We start from the raw sequence: 23503 nt of genomic DNA on the forward strand, positions 1-23503 counted from the left end.
ACATAGAACATCATTTTGTTATGTAAATGATGTATATAAATGCAGATGTTGCACGTTCCTCTCGTTGTTATAATACGGTACAATTTTTTTATCATTAGGCCTACAGCCACTAATGATATTTATTCATTGCAAATTTAAAGTACAGCTATCCGATTTGGAAAGGCATTTTGTCATGTAAATAACGTACTTTAAATACAGATGTTAACGTTTTCCTTTCCTTATTCTTTCAAATTTTATTCTATTGATTATTTTTGTTATTAAGCCAGTGCAATAGTCAATTTTCCATTGTACTAACACAACGCTACCATGGCAACCCTGACATACGCGTGCGTATAGCGACCGCGGTGACCACCTCGACTAGCCAATTAGGCCACAAAAATGATTGCTTGCCCTGCACTGACCGACGACTCTAAATTGGACAAAATCAGGGTCGGCCCTTTTAATTTTTTGTTTGGTTTTTAGTTTTATATAATTTTAATGGTTTTTTATTACTTTTTCTGTATCTAAAGACCATTTCAAAGCTCATGCATCAGTGTTTCTAATAAACTTATGCCTCTAAGTATGCAGTCGTTCTAATTGAATCAATTTTTATGGTGTATATTGCGTATTGAATGTCTGAAGTGAAGTATTGCCCATATCAAAAAATGAGACCTTTCCGGATAACTTCCCGATAGTCACCCGGTAGACACCGGCAAATTTCACATGCAAATTAGATAGGTAGCGGGTGACTACCCGATAAATTTTTGGGAAACCATAGTGGATACCTTTCAGGTAATAGGTACCGGATGACTACCCGATGACTTTTTTGGGAAGCTAGCGGGTAACTACCCGGTGACTTTTTTGGGGAACTAGCGGATAACTACCCGGTAATTTTTCGGGGACCTAGCGGATAACTTTTGGTGACAATATACCTGGTGACCTCTTTGGAGACTTCCTGTTGACCTTTTGGGGAATGCAGAAATACAAATTCATGAGTATGCACAAATTTATTAGACAGTTAGTAAGCTTATTATTGGAATTGTAGTTTTTGTAGAAATACAACTCTGTAGGCATGGCAGTTGAGCTTATAAAGTGCTATCTTGCAATAAGAAACTTGAAAGTGTACAATGCAATTGTAGTTATTGTACAAAAATATTCTTCTGATGTAATTTGGTTCACACCTTTATAAGGTGCATACCTTAATTAATGTACAACCAAATTGTTATCATATAGCATATGTATTACAGCATATAGCATTTACAGTACCTAAATGTGATGACACAGCCTATAATTTTTATATCAAATATTATAATTAATTTACAACAAATAACATAAAGCTTATATGCAGTTAATTGACACATTAGCTGATGATTAGTAATTTAATTGACATTAATTTACTGTCAAAATCATGTATGATTTACTAGAAAAGATATAAACTAAAACATTCAAATGTGTCATAAATTAAGACTGCATCAATATACAAATCATTTCATACAAATTTTCCTACCTGCATTATCATATGGAATCAAGCATCCGATGCTTTATAATTCCTACAGCATGTTCCAGATTAATTAGTAAACATCTTGTAATGTCCTACATGTAAATCCATACATTTTGGACCACAAATAACTTGAATATGCTGCACAAATGTATTCCAACTGCCAACAGCTATAGCTGCTCCATTTTGAATCGATTCAGTGACCTTTGACCATACACCCACCCACAATGCATTCTTAGGATGCTTTATGCTATTTTCAAGGTCAAATTAAAAGCGGATAACCACCGGGTAACTCCTGCAAAGAATCTATGTTTCTGGGAACCTTCTGGGTAACTCATTTGAAATATTTGAGTTTTGGGAGACTACCGGATGTCTACCCGAAAACTTTTGGATAACTTAATTAGGTATCCGCAAGGTATCCGCTAGCGGGCACTTTCGGATAACTCTGGAAAAGGTACCCGAAAGGTTTCTGATGACCACCGAATGGTCATCGGGTGGTCACCGGGAAACTTTTCTTTTTGCTATGGGTGATGTATGTTTCCACATGACCAATGTAAAGTCTGCACAAAAAGTAACTCAGCTGTTATAAATACGCCTATAGCTTCAGAACTAATAATTGTTTCCACAATATTTCTACATAGAAAGAAGGACGATTTATTTACGCGCATTTTGATACCCCATTTGTCAAATGTCGCTCAATATTAACAACACAGTAGTGCTTTTAAAGAAAAACACCCGAATTTAAAAGTTGCAGTTTACAGCGATCAATGATTTTTACGCAAGCATTGTGGCACGTAACACCCTCCATTTATCTTCGCGCTGACTTCAAATCAATACAAATAGCTGCAACTTTTAAATTCGGGTAATTTTCTTTAAAAACACTGCTGTGATGTTAATATTGAAATTGGACAAATGGGGTATCAAAATCCGCGTAAATAAATCGTCCTTCTTTCTATGTTGAAATATTGTGGAAACAATTATTAGTTCTGAAGCTATAGGCGTATTTACAACAGCCGAGTTACTGTTTGTGCAGACTTTACATTGCCTACAGGCCTATAATACTCGTACAGTAGTGAGTCATTAAAAAAAAAAAAAATATATATATAAACTACGCAAAAAAGTTTCTTTATGGTTAGGAAACTTGCCCACTGTTAAAATCTAGTACGTTTGCTAAATAGTCGCATGCGGGTGATTGTCCTGCACATTTTGACACCTCAATCACTACCCTACGACACTCCTGAGAAAAGATATGAATGTTTAAGTAACACGAGGTCAAAAATTAAAATTGCAAAGAAGCCTATTCAATGGTTTTAGAGCTGATTCACTGATCAAAGACGGTTTCATTATTCCCGCCTTTTCAATTTGAATTTAAAGCATGTTCCCTGATGCATGTTGGATAATTCGTTGCTTATTGTGCAGATGAATGATCAAAAACAAAGGCGTGTGGGTACTAAGACATTTACGTTTTGAGAGATGGGTTTGGAAAAGGGATTGAAAACAGGTCATGATTACAGCAGTTTGGAAAATACTGTATGTTCAATATTTTCCCAAAACAGAAGGAATTGAGACACTTGAGTGGCCATCCAGAAGCCCTGATCTTAACTCCTTGGAGAACCTTTGGGATCAGCTCAAGAGACGAGTCAAAAAGAAGATAAATGTAGATACAACTCTGGTGGGATTGCGTCGCATCGTTATTAATGAATGGAACGGGATTGAGCAAGATAACATTCGACGCCTCATTAGGAGCACGAGACGCCGCGTGGCTGCTGCAGTAAGGGAAGCCAACGGTGGACACACAAAGTACTGCAAGAAAAAGAGATTAATTTCAAGTGAAGTTGGAAGCCGCGGCAGTATGATGCCTGAAATGTACTCAGCAAGTAAACAAAACATGTTATCTGCATGTTTTTTTTTGTGTGTTCTTTTATGCTGAAAACTTGAATAGGCCTGTTTGCATTTTTTATTTTTCGACCTCGTGTTACTTAAACATTCATATCTTTTCTCAGGAGTGTCGTAGGGTAGTGATTGAGGTGTCAAAATGCGCAGGACAATCACTCGCATGCGATTATTTAGCAAACGTACAAAATTAATCGCTAGATTTTAATAGTGGGTACATTTCCTAAACATAAAGAAACTTTTTTTGCGTAGTGTATATGGGCAATTCCACAGTAACTCGTGCTACACTGTTTGGCCTCCTTTTACATACTTTGTGCTCCAGCTTTTTACACCATTTGATTGGAATCTTTATTTTTTGTATTTTAATACCCAACATTCAAGGCTAGATCCTCAGAGTATTGCTAAATGAATATATCAACTTTTGTACGTATAGGACAGCTGCGAAAAACGGTAACTCGTGCTACGAGCTGTGACATGCTAAAAAATCGCTCATTTTAATTTTGATCGTGTTCTAAAACAAAAAAACAGTAAAGCTTAATTGATTATATGATAAGTAACTACTATGCTAAGGTTTATCTTGGTATAACTTAAAAAGTGTTGTCCCTCATAGTTTTACATTGACTGGCAAAAAACATGGTAACTCGTGCTACGGTAACTCGTGCTACAGTTTGTCCGGCCATATACAAAATGGTTAATTTTATTTTATATGTCGAAGTTTCTTGATAAGAATTCCTCAATGACTGGTATATGATCAAATAACCCAATCTATGTACATTAAACGATGATAACCCCCAAAATAACCCAATCTATGTACAAATAACACCAATACAGTGTTTGTATCAGCATACAATGTACAATGTACCACACGCATTACATTTACATCCCAGCATTTTATATATTACGGTACTTCATGCCTTGCTCCATCCTGTTTGGATATGTCATACTACTAGCTAAGGGCTTAAATTTCAACACTTAAATTGAACAGTCAACAATTGATAGACTTTTACTTCCAGGTTATTTCACCCTAAATTAGTTCACAACACTTGTAATGTTTGTGGTTCTTTACAATGATCGGCTCTGTAAAAAGTGTAAGTTTATTTATAAATTGCTTTCTGAGGTACCGGTATTGAATGTTTGGTCATCTTTTGGTTGAGACCATTTCCTGTGATTTCCTGCTTGTTGCCCTTACTGAAATACAGTTTGCCTGATTTCAATCACTTCACCTGGAAAATGAGACCCACCATACTCAACACTGGGTTTTTTTTCTTCCCTTTGTTCATGGCCTCACACCACAGAATGTATACGATAAGGATAATTCACTGAGCAGAGTGCATTAGTCAAGATAATCGCACGAGACCGTAGAGTTATTGCATTTAACGGCTCGAGAGCTAAATGCAATAACTCTACGGTCAAGTGCGATTATCTTGACGAATGCACTTCTGCAAAGTAATTATCCCTCATACACTTCAAGGGCATCACTTATAATAGAAGAAACACATTAAAATATGATTAATATTAAAAATTTTAGTCTAAAAAAGAATTAAAACATGTATTAAAAACACTGGTCAGTAACCTGTCTCCACTATATGTTTATTTTCTCGTCATAGTCAGTTTGATGGCTGCTTATATAACTGTTAATAATGGTGTTACATTGAGCGTGTTTAGAGTGGCTGTATACGGAAAGATTATCCTTATCATTGCAATTGATTCCGCAGTACAATCAATAGTTGTTTATACCATGCACTGATGTGCTTTTAAAATAGGTCTTTATTTTGCATAACAAGGAAAATTGCCATAATAGTCACGGGTTCATTCCGTTCATATCAAATGGTCAACCGATCATTGCTGTGTTGCACAGTGTTACCGCTATCTGGAAAATCGTAGTAGCGTGGCCGTAGCACTGTTAGATTTTACGAAAGCTTTTGATAGGTTTCCCATTGCGTGCCCGCTGCAGTGAGACTCCGTACAGCTATAGTCTCACAGATCCGCTTCTCAGCTGGTGTATATAGATCATATTATTTGTCATACAGACATGACAGAATCCATTCCGTCTCTGTCCATGGTGTCTCATTGACTCTCATCTAATCAAGTTCTATCTGTTCTGGGACATTTATTCTCTCTCATCTACGTGGATTTACAAACCTGTGACCAGCAATAATGATTTTGTCTATTTTCACCAAATCAATATTTTTCAAATTTTACTGAACTGTTATTATTTATCATGAAATAGTTTCGTCTGTCAAATTTCCAGACTTATACCCGAGTCCAGCTTGTCCGAGTCCGAGCCGAGCCGAGTCCATTTGTATCCGAGTCCGGGCCAAGTCCGAATCCTTTTGTGTCCGAGTCCGGACTCGAGTCCAAGTCCTGCCCGTGTGTGTGTGTATGGGGGGGGTCATTCAACTTATGATGTGACAGGTGTCTGCCTACTGGCATTGCTTAGTAGGAGCCTATTTGTATAAAAATGGGTCATTTGGGTATAACAAAATGAAAAAGGGATAATTGGATATAACATTTTGAAAGAAGGGTCATTTGGTATAACATTTTGAAAAAATGGGTCATTATTTCCCAAAAATGGAGCAAAATTTTATATTTTGTTTCTAATTTGAAAATTTGCAATACAAATTTGCTGAAAAAAGAAAATTGCAAAGTTTTTGATGCTAACATTGTAGAAAAAGAAGGTCATTGGCATTAAGTCACTCACTACACTACACCACACACCGCTCTCCCTATACACACCCACCCTACCAAACCCCACCCACCCCACCCTACACAGTTAACAAAAAGACTCAACCCAATTCAACCAACCAACTGTACACACACCCCTTCAAAGTCCCATACCCATGAACAGGTAAATCCTGATGGTAAAAACTACTACATGTATCAGACCACCTGTACTAAACAGCACTCACAGCAGTCATGTGGGGCTATCTGTGTGTGTGTGTGGCACACTACATGTAAACGCACAGTGAACTTGCACCCAGGGACTAGAGAAGTGTCACTAGGCTGCATGCAGCATACATGTAAATGAATTGCAATGTATTCAAATATATTATAGAAAAATAACATCATCATCATCATCATCATCATCATCATCATCATCATCATCGTTATCATTCTCTTTATCATCATCATTCATTCATTCATTCATTCATTCATTCATTTTATTTCCATAAAAAACTGACATTCACAAAAACAATCAAATTAAAAATTTACAGAAAACAACACATTATGGAGGAAGAGGCTAGAAGGCCAATAAGGCCAGATATATCGCCTCCCCTAGAAATTATAAAGTTACAAATAACATTTATACAAAAAATCAATCAAACATCACATAAAAAGGAATCACTAACCAAAAGACAAGACAAGGACGGTGCTCAAAGATAATATATTAAGTATATTTTGAGATTAACATTTCTTTTAATTGATAATGATTATCATCATCGTCATAATAATAATAATAATAACAGAAATTCACCTTTAATTCTAAATATCTTTTCAAAATTGTCCCACACAAATGTGCACCAGGGCTACAGCCATATTACAATTTACTGAGCTGAGATGTATGGTCCAGTGTGCATATTTCTCTCTTTCAAGATTGGATTGGAAAGTTCCATGAAAGAACTCTTAGATACTTTTATGTAGTCCAAATATTTAATAAAGTTTGCATTTATTTAATTATCAATTATTTCATTAATGATAACAATAATATGATTCTACTAAGTGACAGATAAATCTAAATAATTTGGTGGATATGTAGGATATATCACAGATCACAGATTTGACAGCCCCAATTAATTTGTAAAATGGCCAAATAAGTAAAGTCAACAAATTTGAGATCTACTTTGACATTTTTAGATAATCATTTCACATTTTACATGGATTTAATTTGACTGGACTCGGACCGGACTCGGCTTCGAGTCCGAGTCCTTTTGTGTCCGAGTCCAAGCCGAGCCGAGTCTTTTGTTGTCCGAGTCCGAGCCAAGTCCGAGTCCAACAAAAAGTGGAATCGAGTCCGGACTCGAGTCAGAGTCCGGACTCGAACGATACATCACTGCAAATTTCTCAGAATCCCACTCTCCACATTTCGTCGGCAGTATCGCATATTGACGTATTCGACATTTTTAAAATTTTTGAGAAAATTGGTACATTAATTTACGTTCTACTCTATATATTCACCAAAAACCATGCCTCAAAGTGGCTTAATTAGTAAGGTATTAATTAATTTAATTTTGTCGTATTTGCAAAACCTTGACATGTCTGTATCACATAACGACGTATCACGCCGATCACATATACTGCGCAAGCCCAGTATGTCGTATCTGCAATTTGAAGAATTTGTTTCACATAGTGACGTATTTGCGCGGCTTTGTCTCATTGCACGGTAAAATTGCTGCTTTGTCCTTTTCACATGGTGACGTATTTGCCCAACTGTTTTACATAATGATGTATTTGCATGACGTATTTGTCATTTGAACGGCGAACCTATCAGTCCTTTTCACCTATTGACGTATTTTATGAAATATTGATTTTTTTGCAGGATAAGTTATGCTCTAATAGTGATAAGTGAATCACAATGAAAATAAAGTTTATTTGCATTACTTTTAGCCAGGTTTTAATCGACAATAATGTTTTCATCAAGATTATGCTGCAAATTAAACACGCTAAATTTTCAAATTCTATTTTCTCGAAATGCGCATTTTGCAAATACGTCAGTATGTGATATGGCCGACGATTTATCCTGGAACCTTCACTTCGAGCATATCTGCAAGAAAGGCATTGGCGGAATCAACAAGTCCTTCAAACCCTCTTCTCCTACTACCCGCCGTACTCTTTACTTTGACCTAGTACGGCCAATTCTGGAGTATGGGAACATCAACTGGCACTCCTTTACTCAACTCCGTGACTTCAAGCTACTCAATATCTGTAACTTCCTCCAAATCCTTACAATCCTCACTCCAGACCCAATCTCCCGAACTTAAACAGCTGCGCTCTTGATCCACCTTTGCAGACTCTATCTTGCTAACGCTCTTTTGCTAACGCTCTTTTTACAAGTACGCACACACCACGTGGAATTATCTTCCTCCGTCAATTCAAAACTGCAGTTAGCCACCATCTTTTTGTAATTAACCCATTTGTTTGTGTGTTAGGCATCCCCTTAATTTAGTGGTCCCTGAGCCATCATTTGTTTTTATTTGACTTCAACCGACTGTTGTTAAAATACGAGTGAACTCGTGTTTAGGATCTTGCCTCAAAAAAGCCCATCTATCCCCAAAGGACCCCATTTCTTGCGTCTTACCTTGAAGGTCATCAAAGGTTTAGCATCTGCCCGCAAAAGACTCCTATAGTATTTCCCTTAGAGAGACCCCTGTTTTTTGCACACGCAAAATTCTGCTCCCGAAAAAACCCCATGTTGAAAGTTGCAACCGCTCATGCTTGTCACTTCACTGACTGTAGGAGTGCCCCCGGCTTTGGTAGCTAAACAATTGTAACCTTTATTTCAGCAACATTACGATTTTATTCATGACATGTTATGAGAAACAAGCATTTGGTATTCTAAGAAGATTATAGTCTTAGGCAAAAATATTGATAACAAACTATTATTACCTACTTTATCATTAACTACAAACACAAGCAGGGGGCGATTATAGTCTAATTTTTTATCTATATCATCGCGATAATTCATAGTCGGTGACCAATGGGAAATTCAGATGTTATAAAATGCAGCCGATGATCTTGGAGGATATCATCCAGCAGTTTCAGTCAACGAAGTTGCTGGTCGTTAGTCATCATGATTCGCGGGTTGTTGTTTATTGTCCTCTGCGCAGCCGTGTGCTTGGCGGAAAAAGTACGCTATGATGGGTAAGTCAATGCTGTTTTTGTTTGTTTATTACTTGTTGTTGTTCTTTGTTGTGTTTTTTTTTTCACTTTCAAATGTGGTAGTGGATACTGACCTTTAATTAACAACATTTCTGCTCCGAAAGATTCAACTATTTTAATATACTGATCCACGTGCAGTGCCACAGTGGCGTAGCCAACTGTGAAACACAACATTGCAAATGTATCGTTCAGCCGTAAGATTTTCGACATTTTTTGAAAGCGTGTCCGTCAAAATTATGTAGTCGTCCCACTGATCCGCTTCCAGAATTACCCGCTCTCAATATGCAATTGTACTAAACGCTAAAGTGAAACAAATTGAAGTAATTTCGGTTTTAAACAGACCATCAATCAAATACTTTTACTGGCACCTGGAAAAACGTACCGACGATTCGTGACATATCGTCCCTACCCTGGCCACTGCAGTGCCATCATCTGAAAATCTGTGAGCAATCAAGAAATCCTCTACACCTCAAATTTCAGCTGGGTTGTTGATGTGTTTTGAATTGTCGTTATTATATCATCGCACAATTTTTTTCTCTTCTTGTTCTTTTCCAAATCAGGTACCAAGTTCTTCGCGTCACTCCCAAAACGGAGAATGAGTTGAACACTCTCAAAAATTTGGAGAGTTCTCTTCTCGGGGAACAAGTAAGTTTATTTTAAATGACAATTTTTTTTTTACAAAATTCTCTCCCAGTAAAATGTTGTGAGTGCAAAATTGCTACTTGTTACTAGGGTGATTTGCTTTGTTGGTAGTTAAACAAAAAATAGTTCAAGTGTACTGAGCCCCGCAGAGAGGGTGCATAAGACACATCAACATTTCAGTAAACGTGTACAATTTCGAGCAACAAATAATACACTTTGTGTGTCGTCGCGATACTTTTCACCGACACGATTGCACAAATTAAAGAAAACAATAAACCTAGATTGTAAAAACACTCATTTAGCCTAGAACTAGGAGAGGGTGGTGTACAAACCCCTGAGATATTTTATCCGTCATAACAAACGCCAGTGTTTACGCCCAAACGACCTATGCTAATCGTAGATCCATCCTTTGCGCTCATTTTATTAATAAAATTAAATGACCATAGAGGGGGCGTTGATGAGGCTACAGTAAAATCCATTATTTTCATTTTGCTCTTGTAAGAGCTACTGACTTTTTACTTTTCAGTTGAAATAGTCATTTTATTTTATATTTAGGTGAAAATTCCGTAAAAATCGTATGTTCGTAGGAATTTTAGCCAAAAATTATTGTTCCTTTACTTTTGCACATAGCCACAAATCTCCACAAATGAGCACGCTCACATTATGACATCATAGCGATATTATGTTGGAGATGTTTATACTTGAATAATTGAAACTTAACTTGCATCGGAGCTCTTCTAAATATTAGTATGTAGTCATTATGTCTATGCACATAACCCCAAACTGATTAATCTGAACGTCACGCTTTTTTATTTTCACGTCATAGTTGAGTTTCTGGAGGGAGCCTACATACGTTGACAGACCAGTTGACATCATGGTATCACCAACTCTCCGTGAAGATGTAGTACGCCTACTTGGTCGTCGAGGCATTCGCCTTAGCACCATGGTAGAGGATGTCCAGAAAGACACAGATGAAGTGGAGGCAAATCTGAGACCCCAGGCAGATTTTGACTACAATAATTACAATGACATTGACACAGTAAGATACGAAAATATCATGTATTATAAAAAATAGCTTATGATAATTATTATGTAAGATCGTTGAAATAATTCTTTGAAAAAGAAACCATGACATAAAGGCCAAGCACATCACGGACATATCTTTTCCGAATAATTAAGCCTTTTTTTAAATTAAGGCTGACTTATGCGAATGGTTCTGCTGCCTTAAGACATCGACTCATCCCAGACTTGATCTGCCCGGAAACCGCAAGGAAGGTTTGCCATAGCTAATGAGCAGGAGAGAGGGGCAGTGTTAAAGGTACTTACTTCTGGTGCAAGAGGTCCCTAGCGCAATACCCAGCAGTTTTCCTGAGTATTGACAAAAAAGTTCTGCATTTAATATCCCCAGGGTAATTTTAAAAAGTCATTTCGTGATCCACAGCTTCACCTCCCCCAACACTTTTCTCAAAAAAAAGTTGAGATCTTTATACCACTGGAAACCACTGGCTACATAATGTTTATATACCAAAAATATCTTGCAGATTAATTCGTTAAGCAAAAATATCGTCAAATTTGAATTTCGTTCTGGTATACCAGAACGAAATTACAACAGTGGCCTATAGAGCAGTGTAATACACACAATCATGCATATACTTGCAAACGCAAAATCGAAATCAACTGGAATTTTGATATCTATTAAAAAATGTCATAAAGAGAGGATGCTAGGATCACGAAATCCTCCTTTAAGCTTGATCAACAGTGCCTTTGAACTATTAATGTGTTCCGTCCTTCAGTGCGGACGTTTAGCTGTTGACCTCGTTTGTAGTTTTCAACTTGTTTCGAAAATAGGAGAGTCAAACCTGCGCAAATGAACTAGTGGTGCCACCCGATATTTTCTTTCAGATTGAACAATGGGTAGCCGACTTCGCGGCAGCAAATAGCGTGGTAACTGCAGGCTCTATGGGAACTTCTTACGAAGGACGACAACTTAATTACGTTAAGGTTTGTGGATTTTAATCCATCTTTAATATTACATGCCAAATTTTAGGTTTCCAATTTACAAATTTGAATGGTCTAGATAAACGATGTGAGTGTAGCGAGCAGGATATTTTGCACATTTATTTCAACGTTTATATTGTGTTTTCCTACATTACTGGTGGACACACGGTAATTCGCCCAATAAATCTTAGTCACCGGCCAGTTCCAAAAATTGCTTAAGTACAGGCCTTATAGGGAAACCAATTCTTTTGTTGTACATTCACCCATATAATACTAGCAATCAGATTTTGTGATGGATGTATACAAAGTGAGTTGATTATAACAGAAACATATATATAATCATTATTTGCCTTTATTATGGATGAGTAACCAAATGTTGACATAACTGTAAGTTGGATATCCACCACAATAGAATAGATTCTGGCATTTATTTATCTTCTTAACTCCTCAACAATGGTCACTGACCTTAGTCAATGGAGTAAATCTACAGAAATTATACATGACAAAGTTAATGTAGGGCCAACTATCGAGTGACAACCGAGTAATGTAAGGCTCTTTAGAACACGTTATTTAAAAGGTGTCCCGTAAATGTGTGCTAAGAATTGCTTGCCCCCCCCTCTTGACCTGGCAAAACTCTTTGCCCCCAATTTTACCCACCCCAAGGACTCATAATTATTGCACAGCCTTTCGAGGTCTTCCATATATATGTATCTAAAACGTCTGCAGAAATTAATAATCCGTCTTCTTTCAGATATCATCTGGAGGCAGTGGCAAGAAAGCTGTTGTATTCCATGGAGGTATACATGCTCGTGAATGGGTCACCCCGGCAACTGTCATGTACATGGCAAAATATGTAAGTCAATTTTTTCCAATGTTATTATTATCAATTTAACCAGGCTGTGTGCGATATTCAAAATATCAGATGAGAAAATATTTTACAATACAATGCACTTCAGTATTTCTATGTAATAAGGGTGTAAAATCTTATGCCGCTTTGTTATAAGCATGGCCGATTGGTTAAGATACTTACCTGAAATATATAATAGGAGATTAAATTTAGACGTCCACTCTTCCCAAGGTATGTTTAGAAATAGGTAAATGAACCATGAGAATACCTTCCTGGGGGCATTAAGACGTCGGTCCCGTGTACAGATAGTCATATCGATGGGTCGGTGACAATTCCATTTTGGCAACTCCATTTTGGTCATTTTGAGTTTAAAGAAAATGGTCCACATGGGCATTAAGGAGTAAAGTCTACGTTTCACTGGCCATTGACTTCAATGGGGTTTTGAAGGAGTTACGTCTCTCTGAAAAATTTGATACCATATCTCATTTTCGCAAACAAAATGGAGTAACGTCTTTGGGACACTGACCCCTCGATATCTCGCAGTCAGTTCCGAGAAGAGTAGGGTGTTAAACTCCGACGGTCCCAATCCGTGCTAGTGCTGTTTTGATATTCATAAACTTCGCACGGACATTGACGTGCACTACGATCGCATGCGACGAATATGTGACGGATTCCGATGTTCAATACATAGCGGCGCTTCGATTACTGTTAACATTAAAGGTCCGTGACCCGATCGACAGCATCATCCCCCCGATATTTTTCATTGCTGATGAGGTTTTGGTATCACATGATAGATACTATTTTTCTCATTTCTCATTCCTGAAATTTGACGCTCCAAGTCGATGTATTTCCGGAGAAATCATGAAGCACAGCGGCCTTTTGAGGCTACCACTTTGTAAATACTAAAAATTACTTCGGATTTCTGGGCAGGGAATTAATTGCGAATCATCAGTCTCCTCAACAGCTACTTTGATTTCGCGTCATACACATTCTGTGAAAGAAGCGAACTACACTAAGTGCTGAGGAGACGGCGCGCCGTATATAGTTTAAAAATTCCCACATAGGTTATGTGGGCTAAATGGCGCATTATTACCCCGAAGGGTACCCGGTTCAAAATCCGGTGATGGAAGGTTTTTTTCCCTCTCCATTTTTAACCCAAACTTTTTTATATTCATTTGAAATGTACAGGTTGCAAGGGGAAATATATTTTGTTTGCTTTTTTTCTGAAACGGTACGAAAAAGAGTTAAAAACAAATATTTTCCGTTCAGGTCTTGTTGCTTGCCTGCCCAGAATGCAATTCGCGCATACCAAGGTATTGGATTGCACATTTTGTTATTTATTCACATTTACGCTGAAAATGCTCTCGTTTTTTCACAAAGCAGCGTAAAGAAGGCGATATTTGATATTATTATGTAATTTTAAAGATAATCCATAGCCAAAACCAATAGGGTTACCCCCCTTTAAGCGATACAAGTTTGATATATGTTATTGTTATTTCAGCTTGCCGATGGAAGCGCTGATGCTACACGTCTCCTCAGCTATTTTGACTTTTATATTGTACCCGTAATGAACCCCGACGGTTATGCCTATACATGGACTAACGTGAGTACGATGGCTAAAATATATTTATGAATATTATCAATCATCCAGGTAGATCAAATAGTTGACTAAATTATAATTCTATTCAACTGGACTTACTATTTATGATGGCTACGGTATCACGTCATATCCATGACGCATATCAGGCCGACTACGGGACCAAAGCCACAACTTGTCCAAGAGTTACGAACCGACCATCAGGAAGATCCCTCGACGACTCTCGTGTGACGTCACTTCTACCATCGTGACGTCACAGGTCAAGAATACAGAGCCAATTCAAAATCAGTCGGCTTGATGATGCGTCATGGATATGACGTGATACCGTAGCCATCATAAATAGTAAGTCCAGTTGAATAGAATTATAATTTAGTCAACTAACTGATTGCTAAAATACTTAACATGAAGAAGTAAACTACTTGTGAAGAAAATACATGTTAATATCCTTAATGATATGGTGATCATTACGACGATAAAAGATCTGAAGCATTATACAATAATGCCGCTCATCAGTACTGCGAACACCATTTTGAGAAAACAAAGATTAGGCCTAACCTACGATCTTCCATTTACCAGGCAAAGTTATTATTTTCCAACTTTTTTGACCAGTTGAGGAGCAAGATTATGTTGAAAGGTTGTCGAATTCGACAAAAAACAACTTTGTTCCACTTGCTTTGCAGAACGTCACATAAACATCACATAAATAAAACCATGTGATTCGTGCTTGATAATTATTTTTCCAACATATAAGGCATAATGTTGTGATTGCCGGAGACATCCTTTAATGAAAATATTATAATTCAATTGTTTGCATAACTTAGGATCGTATGTGGAGGAAAACACGCAAACCAAACGGCGGTTCATTCTGTGTTGGAACTGATCCCAATAGGAACTTTGCAACTGGATGGGGCGGTAAGTTTAATTTAATTGACACTTTATAGTAGCACAAGTAACATTTACTAAATGCATTTTGGTTGTGTTACGCGATTTATATAACAGGCACAAAACCATAAAACTGATTACCATGCGTTTTGTAGGCATTGATCAGCTCATCATCTGTGCTAATTTTCATCAACCTGAGTTATTGAGTTACGTCAGTTCCCGTGTATAGCGTATCATACGCCTGCCTCCCCAGTGGGCACACCAGACGTTGAAATCACGTTGAAATCACGTTGAAATCTCGACGTCAAAATCAATTTCGACGTCACAATTAATTTCGACGTTGAAATCAGGTTGAAATTTCAACGTTGTATCAACGTCGCATTTTCAACCTGATTTCAACTAACCTTTAGGTTGAAATCAGGTTGAAATCAGGTTAGGTTGAAACTTCGACGTTGTATCAACGTTGATTCAACGTCGGAATCATAACCTGTGCACACTGGGTCCGTTACCATAACAATCAGAGCGTAATTTTACCACAATACCGCATGGTACATATAAGGTAGAATTCAATTTTTCTCTATGAAGAATTCCTTTCAGAGTTTTCGGAACTCTCGTGGGTGCCATTTACAGAGGAAGGTAACTCTTTATAGCTCTGAGATGTGCTACGAATCGCTTAACGACTCAAGGCTAAAAACACATTTTCCCAAATTCACTTCAGAATGCACAACAAAACACACTGATAACTTAAGTTAACAATATCTAAGTCTTTTAATCAAAAGAAAAGTATGGTTTAACAATAATTGTATGAGTCAACATAAACACATATAATCAATCATACATATCGTCAGCATGCTACGCTAATTGCCTAAGTAATTTTTTTGTAATTTTGAGAACAAAGAACAAAATGTGGTTTGATGACGCATCAGTTACGTAATCACCCTAATTATTTCGGATTATTCCCTTTCATTTCTATCATTATCATTTCTGCTTGTGCAAAGATTGGTGAATAAATATGTTTAAATGCATGCTTGAACCATATTACTTTGTTCTCAAAATTAGGCTGACGATATACACTCTTTAGCAAAGTTACTTATCCAGCAGCGTTCTTCTGGTTTTTGATTGTCAAGTTTTTATGTCAAAGATCATTGTTCAGCGAAGTCCACTGAAGAATTTTCTATCCTTTGCATAAAATACTCGCACAGTTAACTATCTCCAAAATGGTGCTCTTTTCACCTTCCACACAATTTATAATGTCTAATGGAAAACAGGCCTCCATTCAGCAGTTGCCCCCTGTTTCCACTTACATTGATGTGGTTTTCATAAACCCGACTTCAGCAAGTCGACAGAAGGATATATTCCTTTCTTGTTAGAGGTACGAACTTTGACGTATTCGAGATCTACTCCGATATCACTGGCTAAATAGTAGTACCTTGACTACATAAAATATTTCTGGTTCGCAATTTCCTTTCTTTGAAGGAAATAAACTGTACGCACACTACACAGCACTCAACTGTGTAGAGTTGTGTTTACATTTTCTTATATACTAAACAAGAAGGGCCATACTACACTACGCAAAAAAAGTTTCTTTATGGTTAGGAAATTTACCCACTATTAAGATTTAGCGACTAATTTTATACGTTTGTACGCGGGTGATTGTCCTGCGCATTTTGACACCTCAATCACTACTCTACGACACTCCTGAGAAAAGATATGAATGTTTAAGTAAAAGAACACAAAAAACAACAAACATGCAGGTAACATTGTTTGTTTAATTGCTGAGCACATTTCACGCATCATAATGCCGCTTCCAACTTCACTTGAGATTAATCTCTTCCTTTACCAGTCTTTCAATACTTTGTGTGTCCACCGTTGGCTTCCCTTACAGCAGCCACGCGGCGTCTCATGCTCCTAATGAGGCATCGAATGTTACCTTGCTCCACCCCGTTCCACTCGTTGATAACGATGCAACGCAATCCCACCAGAGTTGTATCTGCCTTTATCTTCTTGTTGACTCGTCTCTTGTGCTGATCGCAACAGTTCTCCTAGGGGTTAAGATCAGGGCTTCTGGAGGGCCACTCAAGTGTCTCAATTCCTTCTGCTCCCAGGAATGCAGCTGTAATCATGACCTGTTTTGAATCCCTTTTTTTAAATCCATCTCTCAAAACGTAAATGTCTTAGTATACCCGCTCACCTTTGTCTTTGATCATTCATCTGCACAATTAGCAACGGATTATCCAACATGCATCAATTAAAATGCTTTAAATTAAAATTGAAAAGGCGGGAATAATGAAACCGTCTTGGATCAGTGAATCAGCTCTAAAACCATTGAATAGGCTTTTTGCAATTTTCATTTTTCGACCTCGTGTTACCAGTCAGCCGCCTGGACAACCAATTCTTTAGAAATGCTTAGTCGCGCTAAAAGTCGATCGATACATGTAAAAATCAGCACAATTCAGAGATACACCTTTTTTGCTATGAAATTAATTTTCTCGGTCAAATATAAAGCAATATTTTTTTTTTCTTCAGTAATGTCAGTTAAAAACTTGGTGCTTGGATATACATTTTTTTTAAATCCTGGTGTTAAAATTAAGCATCAAATTGTGTCTTTTAGTGTGATATTTTTGATTTTTATAGGCCTTGAATTCGCCTGCGAGCTTTTTACGGAATTCATGTTTTAGCGTCTCAAACTAACATAGTTTGCTAAAGAAAGATATTTCCCACCTCTGTAAAGCACATCGTGTGGGTCTATGTTATAGTTTTGTCAGAATTTCCGTTTTTGTTTTACCCTTTTTCCATTCATGCTCCGAAAATGTCAAACTAAGTAAAAGTAGGTAATGGTGAGTACTTTTATCTCGAGAGCAACCAGCAGAAATAGTCGATATTTCCTTTGTTGTTATCCAGGTCAATTTTTCATTGAAAGCAAATTGCCCGACCAGCGATTAAATCCCCAATTGGGTGTTCTGGTTAAACATGATCAGTAGGAGCGCTATAGGTCTGGGAATTTCTTTGCTATATTGAAGTTCTGGCAACACTATAGCCATGCCGGTATTCCTATTAAACCCAGGGATATCGATCCACAATGCTAGTACTAGCCTTAGAATTCACGTGTTGATTTTGAAATTTTTTCAGCCGACAGTGAAAGATGGTGAAATCAAAACGGAAATTCTGACAAAACTATGATATATCGCTCACGGTGATGTGCGTTAGAAAGTTGGGAAAAATTCTTCATTAGCGAACTATCTTACTTAATCCAAAAAAAGGCTCGCGGGCAGAGTTTAAGCCTATCAAAATCGAAAATCTTACACTAAATGACTAAATTTCACGCCTAAGTTTAACACTAGGATTTGAAAAAAAAATACAGTATCAAGAACTACAGTTTTTCCTGACATTTACTGAAACAATGAAAAGGATTGCTTTTCATTTGGCCGAGAAAATTAATTTTACAATGAAAAGGTGTAACGCAAAATTTAGCTCATTTCAACACCAAATTCGATCGTTTGTATTGCCTCATTAAATGACTGAGTGAGCCTTGCAGAACAAAAGAATCGGTTGTCCAGGTTGCTAACTGTTACTTAAACATTCATATCTTTTCTCAGGAGTGTCGTAGGGTAGTGATTGAGGTGTCAAAATGCGCAGGATAATCTCCCGCATGCGATTATTTAGCAAACGTACAAAATTGGTCGCTAGCTTTTAATAGTGGGTAAATTTCCTAACCATAAAGAAACTTTTTTGCGTAGTTTATTAATAACCAATTACTTCATTCACATCTTCACAACATGTGATGTAATCTGGGAAATTTCTAAGAATAATATAAACATTTACCTTTCACATTCCTGTGGTTTTGTCCCAACATGATATCATTATTCACTTTACAATCTTAGGGATTTTCTCAATTGTGCAACACAATGAACATTCTAGAAATGGAATTTCCAACTATCCAAAATTAGGAATAATTCAATTTGTATTTGATCAACTTGATGCATAAGAAAGGTGCTTGCCTAAAATAGTCATCACTCTTGAAATACCGGTTGTCTAAATTATTGTAAACAAAGATAAATAATCAAATTTAATTACTCAGGGCACATCACAGGTGACACTGGCTAGAGTTCCGAAAGCTCAGCCCTCTGAAAAGGACTTCTCTAGTGAAAAACTAAATCCTGCTCACGTTTACCGACTTTCTTAAAAACGCCGTTCAAAATAACCACAAAATACAGCCCAAACCATCTGTAAACATTTTGAATGAAATCAAGTGAATTGCACGCAGAAGGCAGTGTTGCTAGATTTCGAACCTATTCCCTTTATAAAGCGTACCCGATTTTTGTCAATAATATCCATAAAGTTATGTTCCTGACGCAACACCTTATTTCTTCGCATGTCTTCTGTTTACTCTACACAGGCGGCGGTTCCAGTGGAAGTGTATGTTCAGATACCTATCGTGGTTCTGAGGCCTTTTCTGAAGTTGAGACTTCTGCTATAAGGTACGCTTGCATGACCTTCAGTTTTACTTTGGGATACCAATCCTTCATTTTTTTACATTGGCTACCCGTGAAATACCGCATTTTATACAAAGTTCTCCTCCTCACTTACAAATGTATTCATGGTCTTATGGTCTTGCACCTGTCTATTTTCAAGAACTCATACAACATTACACACCTCCACGTAGTCTTCGATCTTCAACACAATTTCGTTTAACTTGCTCATCATTTGCTACTCAGCATGGTCATCGCTCACTTTCTATCGCTGCCACTGAACTCTGAAACAGTTTACCATTAGGCCTACATGTAAAAAAAAACCTCTCAGACTGTTAATAATTTTAAAACATCTCTGAAAACTTAAAATTGCGTACTAATGTTTGGTTGTTATGTTTTTGTCTAATATGATTCTTTGTTTAAGCACTGGATATAAGCATGGTTTATTATTATTATTATTATTATTATTATTATTATTATTATTATTATTATTATTATTATTATTATTATTATTATTATTATATTTGACACCATAATTATTACATTCAGGGACCACCATAGTTTCATTTCAGTTTATTTAAATTACTCAATGTTGAATAAAATGGGAACAGGTCAACAAAATGAGTAAATTTGAACTCAATAATGATTAAATTATACTCAATAATTGTGGTCCATGTGACTTATTTTGTTGCTCTGAAATTTTACTGACAATTTAATATTGTATTATAGGGATTTTGTAGGTGGTTTGGGTGGTGGAAGCGGTGTTGCCATGTACATTGATTATCACGCCTACAGCCAATACTGGATGACACCTTATGGATATACCACTACACGACCTGCTAATTACGATCAACAGGTAATATCATTTAACTTCATTTCTTAGAGGATCTTTACGTTTACACGGGCAATGTCAACCGACTGAAGCTTTTATAAATGTGTTTGATTTGAGCGCGAAAATATTGGAAAATATCAAGAAGTCGTGTGATCGAAACTTATATTCGCTCCTAGAAGTGACGTAGTTAATCGGATTAACTAAAATAGCAATGGATGAATACAATATTGAATATATTTGGTAAAATCTTGTTTAAAAAAACCATACCAATGTATTGCATTTGTCATTCCATTAAAAATATATATTTTGACCCATCTCTAATGTACATTTGTTGAGTTATGGGGAAAGGTCAAATGCCAAATTTGGATTCCACAGGGGAAAAATTGAAAAATGGTCTCGGATTCCTTCCTTGCAAAAACAATAATGATAAAAAAAGAAAATCTCAGCTGGTTTGTTACCTTGGTAACATGGCAAAACAGACACAAATCCATTGAGTCCTGTTGACCGTGACCTATTTTATGATGTTACCTATGTAACAAAACATCCAAAACAATGCAACTTTTCTTATTTTGAGTTATTTTCAACAATTTGAGACCAGTTTTGCCTATAAATCGGAGACAGGCCAGAGACTGGTCAGAGACTGGTCAAACTTTCTGCTGATCTGAATTCATATGATAGGAGCAATATATCGGTATGGTTTTGAACAAAATTTGACCAACTTTCACCCCCTGCATTTGCGGCCATTTTGGATTTATGCAAATTAGGCATTGTTCCAGTACTTGGATTTTTGAGGACTTTCGTGCATGGATTCTGTTGCAATTAGTGGCTGCTTTATAACCCGTTATCTTTCTTAATTTGTCTGAGTTATTAACAATGTTTACGTGTTTTCCCCTTTAGTATGCTGGTGCTAAGGCTGCCTGTGATGCCCTAACGGCCGTACATGGAACAAGATACCAATATGGTTCCGTCATTGAAGTCATCTGTAAGTAATAGAATAGTGTAATTATTTGTTTGTTTATGTACTAATTTATCTAATATTATATTATTTTTTTATTTACTGAATTTTATTTATTTATATATTTATTTATTTATTGACTTATTTATTTATTTATTTACTTGTCTATTTATTCATCAATTTTCATAGATCAAGCATCAGGCGGAAGCAGTGACTACATGTATGAAGGGCAGGGTGTACAGTACGCGTACGCTCTCGAAGGACGTGACACAGGACGATACGGATTCCAACTTCCTGCCAGACAAATCCAGCCCAGTGCTGAAGAAAATTGGGCTGCTCTCGTTGCTGTGTGCGACTACGTATATGCTAATTTGTCATAAATGTGTATTACAGCTCTCGCTGTTTTCTTTCAAACATATATCTTGGAAAATCACATTATTGAAACAATTAACATTATTCGATGCAAAACATTGAGGGATGTTGACCTGTTTTAAATACAATTTTGACTAACATTATTATTTAAACTCGAAAAAAAAAAAATTAGGTCTTTCAAGTGTCTTAACTCTCTAGGGGTTAACCAAACACACGAAGAGTCTGTGTTTTGATGACACAGATGATGATGCTAAACTACCTTCAAAAAGAAACTTATAATTTTTCACAAGGTCATATCTTAAAATTCCTGTCCATAAAAATAAACAAAAAATTAATTGAACACATGATTACTTCAATACTCTACTCTAAACACTGTTCAGTAACTAAACAGTTGTCCAACTGATACAACAGCAAAATGCACTGATATGGAACAGCTTCCTGGACCACATTCACAGCCCAATAATTGGCACCCAACACAAGAAATCTGTGAGTAAATGGAATAGTGTGGAACAAGACCCGTTTCTTGAAGAAAGTGTGTGAAAAGCAGAAGCAGCCCCGATCCACACTATTCCACTTACTCTTTGGAAATAATCACCTGTGTAAGGATCTTAAACGCATTCTCACAGATTTCTTTTGCTGGGTTCCAATTATTCGCCTGTGAATGTGGTCCTGGAAGCTGTTCCGTGTCAGTGCATTTTACGGTTGTGTCAGTTGGACAACTACTTGGTTACTGACATGTGTTTAGAGTAGAGTGTTGAAGTAATCCTCTGCGTAATTTTTGTTCATTTTCATGCACAGGATTTTAAGATATGACCTTGTGAAAATTATAAGTTTCTTTTTGAGGCAAGTTTATAATGCTTACCTAGGGAAAGGCAGAGAGAAATACCGGATATGGAGTCCCACAAAGGAAGAGGAATAATGAGCGGAAAAGGGAATGGCTAACACGAAATGAACAATAGGAAACAGAATTACGTTTATAAAATTTATTGTGATTTACATGGTCAGAACATGTGCAGGAGTAAAATAATAAATGTTTGTATTACTAAATCTTACCTGAGTTACATTGCATAATTGAATTTCTTATAATTCACGTGAACATCATGACAAATGGTAAATTCGCCGTCATGATGAAAAAGCCAAAACAAAACATATCAGGAGACTTGATGATTGCATCCGCACGGTTTGGAGAGTCAACAAGAAGTATTAATTTCTCTAAACATGCCAAGACATCTCCCCACGGCGTGCATTTGATGCACGGATAATACGGCGTACACTTGGTGCACTTCTATCAAACTCAATCATGCTGAACCTTGTCGCTAAAGCGCTACTCATTAAATAAACCCGAATCATACCATATATGCCCATCCACCACAAACTGGTCGTAAAGTCGGCATTTTCCATTTTGAGATACAATCAAAAACAGTATATGGATTTCTATGTAAAATATATTAGGAATTTGACCTTTGATGAACCACAACTTCACTTCCAGATGTCCGATGAAGCTGGTTGAGGTGTCATTTTAAAGCTAAAAATGCACTCTTTCAAAATCTGCAATAAACAGAAAATGGTCTAGAGCCGACTTTACTACCACTTTGTGGTGGATGGTCACATATTTATGTGATAATACTAACGCATCAGAAAACATTACGTTTGGTGTTATTT

At 36.8% G+C, this 23503-nt stretch overlaps 1 protein-coding gene across 1 annotated transcript; it reads left to right on the forward strand.

Moving 5' to 3' along the window:
* Positions 1-9158: 9158 nt before the first annotated feature.
* Positions 9159-21849, forward strand: LOC140167864 (carboxypeptidase B-like). Its single transcript, XM_072191155.1, has 11 exons — positions 9159-9229; positions 9808-9892; positions 10716-10928; positions 11792-11890; positions 12639-12740; positions 14236-14337; positions 15153-15243; positions 19610-19691; positions 20412-20538; positions 21412-21496; positions 21659-21849. Exons 1-11 carry the CDS (start codon positions 9159-9161, stop codon positions 21847-21849), a joined length of 1248 nt encoding a protein of 415 aa, XP_072047256.1.
* Positions 21850-23503: the final 1654 nt, after the last annotated feature.

Source organism: Amphiura filiformis, chromosome 13 (genome assembly GCF_039555335.1).
Source record: "Amphiura filiformis chromosome 13, Afil_fr2py, whole genome shotgun sequence".
NCBI classification, from domain to species: Eukaryota; Metazoa; Echinodermata; class Ophiuroidea; order Amphilepidida; family Amphiuridae; genus Amphiura; species Amphiura filiformis.

Bases quoted from the DNA above. Each gene is read 5' to 3' on its own strand.
- LOC140167864 (XM_072191155.1), top strand. From the start codon at position 9,159: ATGATTCGCGGGTTGTTGTTTATTGTCCTCTGCGCAGCCGTGTGCTTG. The intron at 9,893-10,715 runs GTAAGTTTATTT...TTCACGTCATAG, and splicing joins GTTCTCTTCTCGGGGAACAA to TTGAGTTTCTGGAGGGAGCC. The intron at 15,244-19,609 runs GTAAGTTTAATT...TACTCTACACAG, and splicing joins CTTTGCAACTGGATGGGGCG to GCGGCGGTTCCAGTGGAAGT.